The sequence below is a fragment of the Drosophila arizonae genome, chromosome 5 (genome assembly GCF_054131065.1).
Source record: "Drosophila arizonae isolate 15081-1271.41 chromosome 5, UAZ_ARI_1.0, whole genome shotgun sequence".
In the NCBI taxonomy this organism is placed as follows: Eukaryota; Metazoa; Arthropoda; class Insecta; order Diptera; family Drosophilidae; genus Drosophila; species Drosophila arizonae.
Window position 1 is genome coordinate 23,735,052 of NC_142925.1, and position 16,385 is coordinate 23,751,436.

General features: G+C 40.5%; 1 protein-coding gene across 8 annotated transcripts in view; it reads right to left on the reverse strand.

Moving 5' to 3' along the window:
- Positions 1-16,385, reverse strand: part of Prosap (SH3 and multiple ankyrin repeat domains prosap) — a 79,642-nt gene that overhangs the window by 16,879 nt on the left and 46,378 nt on the right. For 4 of the 8 annotated variants that reach the window (XM_089470516.1, XM_089470512.1, XM_089470514.1 and 1 more), the window contains exon 3: positions 12,518-12,535. The exons of the other annotated variants lie outside the window; for them this stretch is intronic. In XM_089470516.1, the coding sequence (XP_089326642.1) occupies positions 12,518-12,535 (18 nt within the window). The remainder of the gene's footprint in view (positions 1-12,517; positions 12,536-16,385) is intronic. 8 annotated transcript variants of the gene reach the window in all.

Genomic DNA, 16,385 nt, shown 5'->3' on the forward strand with positions numbered 1-16,385 from the left:
TTGCTTATCATAAAAAACTAGTTTCGCGCTGCAACATGCAGCATACGGCATGCAGCCTGTCATGCCACCTACAGCAGCAGGGCCGAGCAGCTACGTCGTCTTCTGATTGCCAGAAGAAAGTGTTGCAAGACGCTTTGACTAGTAAATTGGAGGCCGCTCTGCAGAGGCGCTGACTAAACATTTATCAGTGGAGTCTTTGGTGCATTGAACTCCCCTTCCACCACAATGTGTGCATATACGTACACTTGGAGAAAAATATACCAACTAATGGATATTCCAGCTGGATTGGGAATTCTAAATGGGATTCCCGTATTTCAACATTAGTTTCTCATTACTAACTTTTATTTATAATCCATGAAATTTTAAAGTAAAGTAGTACTCTCTATATTTATTCACAGCCAACAGTTTTATAAAGGACGTATTTTGTTCTGAACTCTCAAGCACGATTCCTATTTTAGAGAATTCTGAATCACAGCAGAAGTAACACTCACGTTCTTTGAGTGTACGCATGCAATTTACTTGAAGCCCAGAGCTGTGGGCGTGTCAGCCGCCCAGCCGCCCATTCGCCATTCATATTTTTACACTCGACTGCATTCAGACAAACATCTTCTCATCACGCCTGTCTCGCTGCTGCTGCAGAGAAGTTTCTCCTCTATCTGCCGCCAAGTCTGTCCGCGGTGTCCTCACAGTCCCTGTCCCCGGGCCAAAGGACATTGACAGCAGCCGTCGAAAGGTAAACTAAAAGTGCAGCAAGTAGTTACCAAAGGATGCGGACAACATGGCATTCACCTAGCCATCAGCCATGAGCCATGAGCCACGAGCCACGAGCCATGAGCCACGAGCCATGGGCCACGCGCTGTGAATGCAATTTCATGTGACAAGCATTGCAATAAACAAGAGAAGAGAATGTCACGCGAGAGGGAGTGAGAGAGAAAGGAAGAGGCAGAGCAGGAATGGAGAAAGGCTGCACAGAAGAGCGGGTGCTAGATTGGCAGACCTTTCAGAGATTAACTGTTGATGCCTGACAATGACATCGACTACCGTTTCAACTGTTCACACAAAAGCTTTTAAGCGGATCAACAAGAATGAAAGCCAAAGTGCCGAACATTGAATACCCTGAAGCTAGCTGTGCTCGTATATATAGCTGACGAGACTGTCGTTACTATACTGACAAGATTATTGTAACTATACGGGAAAAATGAAAACAATTTCATTCTATGCATGCTATAGAGAACAGCTAGGATATGATTCACAAAAATGGAGACTGTGCACTATATTATGGAAATAAAAATTGATATTATTTCATGCAATAGAGTCTATCTAATATACATTTCTACGATTGTATATAAACTATATTGAATATATAAAATCAAAATAGTTATATGGTCTCAACTATTTACCAATCAAAATGATTTTTCACATTTTTCCATTAAATATTATATAACATTAAATAAATCCCTGCTAACGCAGCTCGTCCCTTTAATTCATCAAATAGTTTCAATGAAATTTGAGCTACCAGCAACTTTAAAAGTTTCCCCCTGGAAGTTCTCTCTATGGTTTCCCATGCCGCGAAGACCTGCCTTCAAATCCAATATGTATTTTAGCTTCAAAGGCAAAACCTAAACAAATTTCTAGTCTGTTTTCTAACATTAGACAAACCGAAAAAAGAAAAAAAGCAGAAATAAAATCAATATTTACACAACACATAAAAAATGCTGCTACAACAACAACAACAACAAACACACACGCATACACAGCATATACATACATATATAACGGTTATGATTGTTGACTGCGCCGCACGACAAATCTGAAAGGCGAACAGGAGCTGGAGCTGGAGCTAGAGCTGGAACTGGAACTGGCACTAAAACTGGAATTGGAACTGGAACCGGGATGCTTACACCGGAAAGTACGTTACGAATTTGTCTAGGTCTGCTACAACAGCAGTAATATTATAACAGCAACAACAACAACAGCAACAGCAATGAAACAGACGACAATAAACAGGCGACAAAAGCTGCCCATTTGGCTGGAGTCAAGGCAAGAAGAGAGTGGTGAAGGGCGGGAGCGAAGAGCGGGGGACAAAGGGATGTGAATAAATTTCAAGATATGCGTCGTTCTTGTCGCTATGCTTGTTCTTTCAAAGTTGCCACTGCTGTCGCGGGGTTAAAGTACCGTTGAAATGCTTTCAGCATTTTTCATATTCATAACCCAACAGCAGAGCGCAAGAGCGAGAGAGACAGATAGAGAGAGGTGAGGCAGTAGGCGACGGGGTGGGCTGCATTTCAGGCAAACAAACAGAAAATAAATAAAAGGCGTAAAGACGTAAAAGCAAACTAGGAAAAACAAGAAACCAGAAGCAAAACGCCCAGAGCAGCTCCAAGGGATGGTCACGGCATTGCGCCAGGGCTAAACAACCAACCACAAACACTGTCCGCCCACCCCTTTCCCCACCTCTGCAGGCGTGGGTGCAATGGCATGTGCTTAAGCCGCATTTGGATGAGGGAAGTTCAGTTCGAGCCATGAATGGAAATACCTTCAGCATTAACTGCTGCTGCTGCTACTGATGTTGCTGCCGTTGCCCAGTGAAAGGCCGCTGCGACTTTCCATGTTGCCTCTGTGGCCTGTTTCTATGTCAAAGTCATTGCCCAATGGTCAATGTGGAACAATGAAATGGCACACACAAAGCAGTACTAAAAGGCTCGGGGATCGACTACGATACACTGTGGACAGAATTCTATAGTCAGGGTTTCTTGTACTACCGGACTGATACTGTATAAGCAAGAGAAATAAATATTCTAAGTCATAGGAGAAGAGAATATTTTTCGGACTTCTAGTTGTCTGCTGAGCCAAATCAGATATCTGTCGAAAATAAGATCCCAAGGAGATAATCTAGACTGTAAATTAGAATTTTATTTGTACACAAAAGAGCTAATGATATCAACGATATTTTTTAGATTCGTGTTTCAGCAATGACATATTGCATAGCTTGCCCTATTTCATAAGAATTAACACGACTAATCTACCTGCAATGACACAAGGGCACACTCAGTTGTTGAAATTGCCATGCCAGAGTACATTGCCTGAGCTACCTTATGCTCTCAGGAATACAGGGTGTTCAGAAGAGTAGCTAACGACAAGACACGGCTCAGCATGTCCAAAGCGATTGCACGATTGCTCTTCCACAGCTGCTCATGACTCGCGCTAATCGATTTGATGGCAAACGTGCGCAGCTCGACGCGTCGCGACGTTGCGATTGCAGCGTCAAAGACGATCGCCAATACATAACGATCGACAGTTGTTGGCACTATCCACTTGGCACTCGCCACTCGCCACTTGCCGCTTGCAACTGGCCACATTGGTTCTGACCACTTGACTTTCTACCGTTCTATGTTCTGCTATTTATGTCAGACGTGTGGCTGACCCGCCCCGGCCTGTTGGGTTGTCAACGCAGCCGGCGTTGATTTGTTGAGCAAACTTTTCCATTTGCTAGCCGTGCACGGGCGGGCATTAGACATTAAATTAATTATGGCCAACCGTGAAAACCGTTTACCAACTTTTCTACCCGCCTTCCTACCACCCACACCCCCGTCAAGTACCCACCCAGCTCATTTGCGACCCCAACGTGAAAACTAACCACCCTTCTCAGCAGTCGAGCAAGCAGAAAATTAAACATTTTTTTTTTCGTTTTATTTTGATTAAACTCTTGAAATGCGCAAATGAAATCATGAAGGAATGCTGCCAGCGCCTTTTGCAGTCGAGTTAGAGTAAATAAACCCAAAGTTGCTCTTTAAGCTCAGCGTCTTAAGCATTTGTCTGTTGAGTTAATCAGTCCATTTGTGATCAACTCGAGATTTGCTCTGATTAGGGCAACCGCAAAAGCATTTGTCCGATGCACCAGAAGTTCGTTAGCCGCTGGTGTTGCCAGCCTATCGCCTGCTCGTGGATGCCACAAACAGACGGGCCTGTAAACAAACGAAACTTCCGTCTGGTTGCACTATAACACGCTGCAGGCGCTGACCCACATAGGCAACGCGCTGCTCATAAAAAGCGCCCCAGGAAACGAGAAAGCGAGTAAGCGGTGCTGCGGTGGGGCGGACGAGGTGTTGCATTCAACAAACAGCGACTGCAACGACTTGTCACCAGCAGGCAGCAATTATGTGCCATCGATGGCAAATCAAACCGAGCTGAGATGCCCTTAAGCTGCCGCTGGCACTGCCGCCCCTCGACAGCCCCGCCCCCGATCAATTGGCGGCCTCCCTTGAGGTGTTGAATGACAGCGAGTTGCAATGGCAGTTGCAGTTACAGTTGTTGCCAGTCTCTTTCTCTCTCTCCCTGTCTCTCTCACACACATATACTATGTCCATCAACTTGGCCATCGACTGTCGCTCATTATGAAATTAAAGACGACGACGCATTGCCGACAGTTATTATAACGAAAAGTTGCTTTATACAAAAAATCTCTTCGAGATTGCGTATACGTCGCGTGTGTCGCATTGAACAGCAATTACCCGTCGGCGCAAAGTTGTTAAAATGCCAGCAGGAGACGTCGATTGAGGTGGATAACAGGGGCAGGGGCAGCGGTAGCGGCATGAAGTCGATTCGAGGCAATGCACACATAGTGAACATTCAATTCTTCAGAGTTTCAGGTGTGAAAAAACAAACCCAAATACTCATATATAGCTATCAAAAAAATTCAGGTAAATTGCAACGAAAATGAGAATTTCTATAGAGACTAATAAATACCCTATAAATACTGAGTATTGTTACAAATAACATATATATGTTTATGACAATTGATTGTGAAATTTGAAAAGGTGACAGACGCAGTGAATCATAAGATTTTAGGTATATATTGCTTCAATATAGTATGATTCATTAAATTAAAAATTAGTAAAAATAGGTGTGTGTCTGTAGGTGTTGAAAATATGATGGAACTAAACACATTTTTCATAAATATATTAAATGTAAATATTATTAAATATAATTATTAATATTTTATATAATATTTATAAATAAATATAAAAATTTATATATGAACATGTCTAGGTTTTCACCTGAGAAGTGGTATACAATGTGAAGCACTTCTGCTTTAGTTTTGATCAACTCCTATTTTGATAGTAGGTGGCAGGGTATGCAATTTGCTGATAGACACATGTGGCATGTGGCAGGCGGCATGTGGGGTCTGGACTGTTGTTGGCACCGCTGATAAAAGCCACCTGGCTGCCATTTGATTGTACGCTTGCCACTTTAACAACCCAGTCAGGCAGCTAGCCAGCTAACGTGGCCTAAACGAATGGGTAGCTGCCTTTGCCAGCTGCTACCGAAGTTTGTGGCTCTTTCTCTCAAAAATTCCTTTCGGTTTAGTTGAGTTGAGTCCCAATTCACGCAGTTGCCTCAATTTGAATCTGTGCGCCACTTGGCCCGTTTCGCTATTGGCGAATCTCGGGGAAATGCGAAATGGAGAAGGCGAATGCTTAACCGAAAAATAGAAGCAGAGAGACAAAAACTAAAACGAAGAAAATGTTCAAACAAATTCGCGTAGCGCAAATTTGTAGCACAGAACTTAACGGTAAATGTAAAAAGGGTGGCCGCAAAAGGTAAAAGCAACTTGGGATGCGAAATTTATGCCCGCTCCACAGCGGAGGCAGCTGCCAAGCTTTTTCCAGCTCTAACTCTTGCTCTTGTTGTCGTTGTTGTTGTTGCTGTCGCTGGCCGATGCAGTTAGAAAACTGACCGCAGCCATATTTGACAACGGCTACAGCAACGGAACGTGCTCAGCTCTCAGCGCTCAGCTCTTAGCTCAGAGCTCACAGCGAGGAAGCCAGCCGCTTGTCCGCCCCATTGGTGACCGTGGCCAATCTGCAATCCCGTTCTCAACCTCAGTCCCATATCCATTCCCATTCTCAGACCCATTCTCGTTCCCGTTCCCGTTCCGCATTAAATCAATCGCCAGCGCATAACAGTTTCAAGAACTTTTTCATATACATTTGTTTTTGGGTTTTGTTTCTTTTTGCCAATCGTCAATCGAGGCACTCTAAACGGGAGTGGAAAATGGCAAATAGCCCATTTGCGGTGCCCTTTTGGCTACGCAAGGAAGGCCGGATCCATTACATAGCTGCAAGTTGCAACTGCAACTGCAACGAATCCATTAACAAGTGACAATCAGAGCTTGCATAATATTAAGCTAGAGCTGGCAGTTGTATCTGATGGAGGCAGGAATAGACACAGCCATGTTTTTGGATTGACCACGCAAGTGACGGGTTCAGTGGGATATGTTGGAACTAAGTATGTTCATAAGGCCTTGGATAATAGTAATTACTTAAATTGCAATTGCAATATTCGTAGAATTGCTATGAATGCAAACTTGTAAATTATCTTAAGAAATTCCTTCAAAAATTTGAATGTCTCAAATAGATAATAGGCAGATATTATTAACACGGATATAGCTTCTTCTGCACGGAACATTAAAATTCTAATAAAACTAATATATGTAATTCGTTAAAGATTCAGTAGGTTATAGCGACGTTCAAGGGACCGTCGATATATCCGGAAGACACTATATAATATAAATTTATCTAGGGACCAGAATTTTCCTCGTAATAACCGTACGAATGCTATAAACGGAGTCATTATTCCGGATTCTCCTGTATCTAATTCTTCTTTGAACATTTTTAAAACTCTAATCGATTGTATGTTTCCAGTTTATCATTTTATGCTCATACTTTGTGTAAGATACTCCTTAGTTGTATTGCATTATATGCATAAGACTCTATAGAATTTTATATAGGAATGTTTTGTTTTTGGCTTTTCTTTTCTTGCATTATATCATCAGCCAAGGCATGAAGTTATATCAGACATTCTTTACATAGATTATATTTAATTGACTCAGTTGCATTGCCTTTGTATAAATTATATATACGATGCCATAGTACTATGTACAATTTCTGCATATATTGATAAGATATCTGCTAATGCATATTAACTGTACTGCACTTATGAAATGGCCTTTTTGTCAACGTATTGGAATGTCTCTTACGGATGTATGCTGACTTCTATAGAACAGTAAGGAGTCCTTGCGTAACGCCACAGTAGATTAGGTAAGTGGCATGTGCTATCAGCTGGCAATCGATGGTGCACAGCTGGCTCGAAGCCAACTTTTGTGTGTGGTGCAACAACAACTAATGCATACACCAATACCAACACAAATTCAAATACAATCCGCATGCAATTTGGCAGGCCGTGCACGAAATATCACAGCTCGTAAATCGACAGCGCAGCTGAGCTGCCTCCCCAGCCAGCTAACCCGGAGCTGCGACTGCCTTTGACTTCTCTGATGTGTCCTCTGCGCTGGTCCGGGGCGTATTTTGGGGCGTCGGCTGCCGCGCAAATTATACCACCAAGCGGCAACAAATGAAATGAGCACCAAAACCAAAAAAGCAAAAAAAAAAAATAAAATAAGAGAAAAATCTTTGGATTGTTTTTCATGCATTGCCAAATTGGGCTGGCCTGAGCTTGAGATGCAGCCTTGCAGCCAGCCGCTTGCCTCTTGCCTGTTGCAAGCTGCCCGTTTCCATATTGCCGTGTTGCCTTGCTGCCCTGCTGCCTTGCTGCACGTGTGCCTCGCGTCGGCCTGGCCAGCAAACGGGTTTTGCGCTTTGGGCTTTGCGCGCACTTTAATTTGCCAAAGTGGCAGCAGCAGCAGCCGCAGCAACTAAAGATAACCAAAGCCGCACATTGGAGACGGCAACTGGGACTACTAAGAGCAAGTCTACGTCTGTCTGTGTGCTGAAGGACATTTGGCGTCTGGGCAAATGAGCTAGAAAAATTGCGAAAATGCAGCCGCAACAAAGTTGAAAAACGCGGCACACAAATTGCGGCCAAGCTTTGACTGCCAGGCCAAAAGGTAAGCAAACCAAATGCGCAGCACACAAAAAACATAAAACTGTTCAAAGAGTTTGTTCAACTGGCAGATGCCCTGTCGCATCAATAAATATGCAATACATTATTGACTGCAATGGGGCAATTTCTTTGGTTTGATGTAGTTCAAGGTGGAAATAAAAGTCTGTGCAGGAATAGGCTATATACCTATCATTCAGCTATACCATTTCTGAGAACCTTAGATATGCACTAATATGCCAGCTTCTACACACATGCTTTGGGTATCTATCTCTGCAAAAGGAGGCTAAAAAGAAAGGCATCTCTGCAAAACTCTGGCTAAGTATCTGCGGCTTGTTTAGCTGCCGGCTGAAAGTTGTTGTGTTTGCTGTTGGTGGATGCGCTTGTGCTAAAGTCAATTTTACAAGCAATGAACTCGAGAGATATCGCTAAAGCAATTCCCCTGCCTCGGCCAGCTTCTCGCGCTGCTCTGGCTGTTGCCAACGCCTGCGGACTTAGCTGGCGTCAAAGTTTTCTACTAGGGCCGGGACACGCCCACTAAATTACTGGCATATTCGCAACGGCTACAATAACAAGCACAAGCAAAGCCCCCGAAGGATGGGTGGCGGGTGGGGCATAACATGCTTGGTGTCATTTGCTGCTTTGGCACGGTATTAAAATAGCTGAAGTGGAGCACACATAGGAGAGACAGAGTGAGAGAGCAAAGGGCAAGCAGAGGGCGGAAGACGAAGCGAACATTGCGTGCTGCAGTGGGTATTAGTGGGCAGCAGTGGGGGGTCTTCCAGCCAAATGTAAACAGTTACAGAACGATCCACAGCACAGCCACACCAGCGTCTGGCTGTCTGTCCATGTCTCTCTGTCTGCCTGTCTCAATTCTCAATTCTCTGTATGAGTCCATGAAGTGTTCGGGCTGCACACACTTTTTGACACTCTCTGGACATGCGATAGGCCTGAAATGTTCCGTTCCACTCAATGAATGTGCCATAAAACCGGGCACTCAGCTCTGCGCTGCGTGGGCCGAAAGTCTTCACAAGTTTGACTCGAACGCGTTATGAACTCTCTCTCTCTCTCTCTTCCGACCATTTACTCACAATCACAATCAATTAATGAATACACTCAGCATGCAATTAAAGATGACGTGTCTTACCTGCAATTAGAAGGAATGTGAAAAAAAACAAGATTAGTAAGCATATAAGAAAATATATTCAATCTTCAAAAAAATTATATTAATGACAATAATTGGTTGGACTAAACTTAAAGGGAAATTAATTTTTTGACATTTCAATATTATCAGTTATTTTATCCAATTATGAGTTATTTTGAAATCCTCTCTATTCTTTCTTATTTCTAGGAAAACGGCTCTACATTGATAATTGATAATCACACTTTTTCAGAATGTAACCCCCTGTTAAATTTCATATAACATTTCTATTTTTATTCATTTAGCTTCAACCTTTATTTATTGTATCTAAATGCTAGCCGTAAATCTACCTTTTCCTGCTCAATTCGATTATAATATAAATTAGAATATATTAAATTTTATCATCAGTTTTAGTTTGACATGAGAAATCAGTTTTAATTCAATGAAAAGATTGTAATTAAATTCAATGTATTTTATTTACTGTACTTAGCTAAACATTTACATAAATCTAAGCCCGCCTTGGATTTATCTCCAAGTTTAATTTGACATGAATATTTTTTTTAATTCACGTAAATTTATGTTTCCAACGAAATTCTTTACTTGGGCAGCCTCGGTGGTTTATATTAATGCTGGTCGGGCATTCAAGCGTTCATAATATTATTATTATTATTATTATTATTATTGCTATATCCGTTCATAGACAGATCTCAACTTAGCTTCGGGGCTTCGGTGGTACAATTCTGCATAAATATATATGTATATTAAATATGTTTATATAGATATACATACATATACATTTTAAAACAAATTGACACAAACTAATGAATAATAATCCACAGAATGCTCACCAACTCACACTCGGTTATGCACACACACTTGAAAACACACACACTCATCTGGTAGCCGGAAATGCTTCATTGTTGTTTCAAAAACAACAATAAGAGCCGTGAACCGGGCATTACAAACGTTGGGCGTCGGAAATTGAAAAGCAACCCAAAACCGACATCAAATTTAAATGGGAAAAATTTGTGCAAAAATAAAAGAGAGAAAAATAAACTAAAAAGTGCCATTAAAAATTTAGTTGGAGGGCAGCTCACATGTGTGAGTGTGTGCTAATGTGTGTATGTGCTTGTGTAATTGAACTTGTGATGCTCAATTTACGCCCGCAGCTAAGCATCAACACACACTCGCGCAATACGCTCAGTCGAACACACAGTCGAGCGACTTTGGCGCGTTTAAAAACGCGCCACAACAGTTTGACAGTCATTGTGGCAGCTATTGGCTTTGTTGTCTAAGCCAAAATAACAGCAATTATTTGCCATTGTGCCAACTGTAAATGGTCCCGCCTTCTCCACAGCCCACACGCTTTAATCGCTTTGCCTTGTTTTTTTCCGCTTTGCGCTTTTGTTTGGGCCAATTATTTACCTTTATGCAATTTTCGCTAGCAGCTAACAAAAACCGCATTGACATTCGAGCCACAAAAAACCAAACCGTTCACAGTCAAGGTCATTTGTAGGGCTTCACATAGGTCAGCCGCTTAACGCTGACCTCTAATTTTATTTACGATTACTGTGAATATTCATATTCATAAACCGGATCAAATAATTGGCAATTTTATTGCGCACTCAATTAACAGTTAAAAAACATTGCGAACAGAGCTTCGCTTTTGTTCCACGAATTTGACGAAATTTCGTTGCAAATTAACACCCAACCAAATTTATTGTTAATTGATCGTAAAGCCATTCCTGAGCGACAAATAAACAGAGTGTCACAAGCAAAGCCCAAGCACGGGATCTGAGCTCAGTTCCAAATAACTTTATTGGCCCGCGAGGCTTGCTGTAAATTGTGTTGTTTCACTTTGTCATTTGCATACCTCAGAAGGCTGACAGCCGTGGCCAGAAGAGCTTTTCCATGTTTAGTCTAAATTATATTGTTGATAACAGCAGATGTCATGGCTTTTATCAGTAGAAACGCAAACGTATAAAATTTAGAGATCTGACATGAAACATCTGACTATGAAATACCCTTTAAAGAGTGTTTAGTTAAGAGACAAATAAATAAGAAAAGAATTCTTTATTTTAACAGATAAAATTCCTATTCAATAAAAACGTTTTTAGTGAACTAACTTGAACTAATAATCCTCATGCTTAATCCACATACAGAGGGCATATCAAGCATGAACAAGACCACTTGGGCGCCCACTGACAGGGAGAAGTGGACATAGCAGACTGAGACACTACATTACTCTCTATTTCCTTCTCTCTCCGTCTCGCTCTCTGCACGCTACATTTGTTGTGCCTGAAGCGCTAAAAATCTTTGCATTTTAATTGAATTACAAACGGTCCAGGCTGCCAACCAGCAGGACAAGCGGGGGTCAGTGGATGGGGCCGCGGCGGGCTAGGGAGGACGAGGGCGGGTCCTGGTCGCGTGTGCTGCCTGCCATAAATTTGTAACTGTTTGCTGTACTTGACACATTTCATAGTTTGGCGCTGGAGCTGGAGCCGAGCGCAGTTGGCTCCAGTTCACTGTCTGCACACACATACAGTACGATTGTATGTATGTATGCATATGTGTGTATGTGTGTATTCTGTTACATGCGCAACAATTTGAATAAATATTTACGTAGGTGTTTTCGCTCAGTTGTTCGCCTGTCGCGACTTTGGGCATTCGTGTAAATTAAAATTAAACTTAAATTAACAACTAAATAAATAACCCAAGTGATAAACAAGTGGGACGATGGTATTCAAGTGGCAATTGATATATACTACAGGCAACATAATCTGGGGTAATCTGTTCGTAATAAAACAGTTGAAATATTATGAACACTTTGTTAAGTGTTTCATAAAACTGTTAATAGTATTTTGATAATATACTTAAATAAACGAAAAGAGAGCTTGAATAATATTACTTTATATTAGTAAGAATTTATAACTGATAGTTTAAATCAATATAAATAGTCGAAAATAACGTATATACGTAGACAAAAAAATTGTGAAGTATTGAGAAATATACAATATATTTTTATAATTTATATAGCTAATAAAAAAGTTTAAATAATATATATATATACTTTGGTTAATTTAACTATGTCTGAGGGACTTTAAATTGTTTATATTTAAGTATACACATTTAAAGTCCCTCAGACATAGTTAAATTAACCAAAGTATTGAATATATTTATTGTGGTTTTTGTCTTAAAAACGTATAGTATAAGAGTTTAATTTATATAAATATATAAATATAAATAAATAGAATTTAAGCTCTGTTATGGCTTTGAATTCATAAATACATATTTATATTCACAGTAGAAACTTCTTCTGATATTTTTCACTTCATGAATATCTATAATTTCATAGAAGTTTTAAGTGAACTAAGAGCTAAAACCCAAAGATTATTTGTTACTATTTGTGTGTTGTGGATATATAAGTTTATAAATAATATATGATACATTCAAGATAGAAAAAAGCCAAACACCAACCTTAAACCAAAAAGCCACCTATTTCCCATTGTTATTGTTGTTGTTGTAGTTGTATTATTGTGGTTGAACGTTCGCATTGCATTTAAGTTTCATTGGTTGGATTTTGCATTAAGCGTTAGGCAATGGCCCGACGAAAGTGCAAGCGACCATTAAACGTCATTAAGTATCGCATATTGTGCACAATAAAGTATCAATGTCGTTTGCAAATAAATAATCCACACACACACACAGGACCACAGAGACACACATTTGTTTGTGTGTGAGTGTATGTATGTGTATGTGGTTTTTGTTAAAGTAATGTTACGTCATTTGGCCAGCAATTTTTCATCCATTTCCATTTCGATTTCAATTTTCATACAATTGCAAATGGCGGCAAGGCGGGTCAAGCGTTCAATGAAACAGAAAACATTGCGCATACGCCGCATGTGACAGCATTGGTTCATCAGTGGTTGTTGTTGTTGATGTTGTTGATGGTGTTCACATTGTAGTTGTAATTATAATTAATTGTTGGCGTTAAATGCGTTTGGCGCAGGACATTGTTTGTGTTGCGTTGTGTTTTTGTTTGATATTAAACGAAAGGTGCGACCAGCAGCAGCACAGCAGCAAAAAAAAGTGCGTGGAAACAAAACATTTTAATTATGATTAATAATAAAGCGTGATGTTCTTGTGGTTGTTGTTGTTTAATTATTGTTGTTGCCGTCATGCCATCGGATTGGGCTTACGTATGCATATGCACTGGCATTTACATGTTTAGCATACATACATATGAAGATATACATATGGATATATTTAAAATATCACGCATACGCAATGGCTGACAATGCGAATGTCTAACATGCTTTCATTGTGGCTGCTTTATGAGTTACAAACACATTTTATACATGTAAATGTGTGCGTGTGTGTGGGCGCGTGTTTGTATGAATATGCAAATTATATTTTTAGTACATGCTGTGAAAAAGTCGCAGTTCAAAAGGATTTCGCACATAAAATAAATAACGTTTTTAATCAGATTGTAGCTGAATAACGCAAATATGCAAATTAACTTAAATTCAAATAATTGACAAAAATACAGTGATTTAAGTTGAAACGAAACTGAAATTGGAACATTTCTCAAGAAGGAAAAAACTAAAGATCAATACAACATTTATTGGACTTTTGCAAACATAGGCATGTTTCTTTTATGCTCTCAATGCTCACACATACTTATCGAGGCAATTTATGGGCATGTACTGCACTCTGCTTATAAATCAGAACTCTTTCTATCTAATGGCAATCATCAACTATGTTTGCGCTATAAAACTTTATCACTTCATTTGCCTGACATGCACAATCCCCCACCAAAACAAAAATATTCTCTTATCTAGCCGACAAAAAAACTGCTCCGAAATTAGGAGCTGAGGCAGAAACTAAAGAGTTGCCACAGCACCCCAATAGGGCTCTCGTTGGCGTGGTTATCAGTGCCATCTTTATTGTGCCAAGGCGATGTAAGTGAATGTTCAGTACAAAAGCTGTGCAATTGAATAGGCGAAAGCCGAGCGGAAAGTGGAGGGAGGGACGACAGCAGCGACAAAGGACGCACAACTATGCCATACTCCAAATCAGGCACGTTGCAGAACTCGCTTTGAATAATGAACAAGTGCGAGAAATAATCGACAATGCTCGAATCTTGCATACACTACAAATGCTTGATAATTACTCTAACAATATAAAGTAAATATAAAAATATATTGCATATCAATTCATTGCTCATATACAATATACAAATTATATAAATTTAACTGTCATCTACTTATAATCTATATGAATATAGACTAGTTATACATATATCTATTCGACCATCCTCAACATGTTTGCCACATTGCTATTATGAAGAAACTTTCTCAATTGACATGTCACATAATTGTAATACCCTCTCTGCAAGGGTATAAAAAAGCTTAAGGACGAGGCGGCAGCTTCAGCCAAGTGCCAAGTTAAGTTGACATACAAATTAACGGTTCAATAGAGAGCTATACACACACACATATACACACACTCTCACCCACACACATACGCGCCGTGCTGCCGCACTCAAATGTATCTCAAACGGGGTCTCTCTGGCACTTGGCTTCGGCTTCTGGCTTAAGCTCTGGGCCAAAAATGATGTCGTGCGTGCCCAAACTATGCGCTGTCATTAAATCTAACGAGCTTCTAGAGAGTGGGCGTGGCATAGGGCTTGAACGAGCAACTGTGCTCGGGCACATGCAAAACGTCGGCGTTCTAGCAAACGCTCAACTGAAAATTGAGAATTGAAAAAAGCCAAAATGTTGGCCTGCCAACGTGGCTTTCACTTAAGCTCTGGCATTAGCCTGGTCTTAATTACATACATATATCTGTATGTTGGCTGCTTAGTCTTCTTCAACTATGTCGAAGGAAGCCATTATTTATGCCATAATAATAGGCAGGCCAAATTACAGACACAGATTTATGGGCCAATCGAAAAGGACAAACATTTAAATTGATTTAAGTTTGGCCATAAAACGATGCGATTCGGCATAAATGAATGGCTCAAATGGCTGTAGATTTGAAGGAAACTTGTTCGAAGATAAGGAAAATAAAAGTTCTTACTTCAACATTCGCTACTTTAAATGACTTGACATGCATATGTAGAGGACCTATACAAAGTCAAGTATAATAAAGTTAAATTTATATAGCTTGCCCCATGACACAGTTTGTTGCAAAGCTGTAATGCCTTGAGTGTAAGTGTATAGCTGCCTCTGCACTCTGTCAATCCATTCTTTCCTCCTTCTGAAAGTGCTCTAGCGCACTCTGTCAGCCACTCGCTCTTGCTTCATTTTCAATAGTGCTCAAAAGCTTAAGAGCCAATCAGTTCCCAGCGACGCGCGCTGCATTTCTCACTTTCGCTTCACTCTCCAGGGACAACTTGAAGGGAGTAGAGTAAGCTCTATTATACTGTCGCATAACACACAGTTTATTATAAGAATATGCACAGCTTTGGCTAGACATATTTCAACTTTAATAATTATTTTACTTTAAGAACAATTTCCTTCTCCGTTTATCAAATACCTCTTGCCTTTTAGAGCATTAGCCGCATTACCTGCATACATTAGCGTACACGTTTTCAGAGTGATGCCAAATCGAAGTCAGGCCAAAACAGATGGCTGGAATCAATTAAAGCTGCGCATTACATGCAAAACAACTTAGAGCAAACCGGTAAGCTCTACATGGCCCGCCCACCTACAAAGCGAGACAGAAACAAATTGGACGAACCAGAAAAAATAAACCTCCATGTGGAGATTAATTTGATTAGCAGGCGGAAATCAACAGACGCAATACAAAGACCAAAAGCTGGCCAAGAGCAAACGCAGGGCCCACACGTAGTGCTTAGTCGAGCACTTACAGACAGAGCAATGATTGGCCGACTGACTGCCTACCGACTGACTGATTGATTGATTGATGAAGTGAGCCCTAATTGAAGTTTACGCAAGTGCGCAGTCAAAGTCAATTCCTGTGCTACTCATCGAATTTTCGACGACGATTGCCTGGTATTAAAGAAAAGATTGTCTTTCAGTCAAGTGGACGATAAGCGGACGACCGATAATACACAGGTGTTACACTGAAAGCAAAAGTTGTCAACCCCAAGCAAAGTTAAGCAACAATTTCAATTGGCTAAATACACTTATACAAATAATAATACAATCTAAGGTAAAGTGACTCATATTAGGCAATCATGACAAAACATTCTACAGTATGCCAACCTTTTCTCTGAGTGTAACACTCATCGACCTCTGCGAGCCCATAAAATGTGAAAATAATGCCCGCTCAACAGATATTTGTCTTTGATTTGAAAATAGCCTCTCATAAAGCTGCT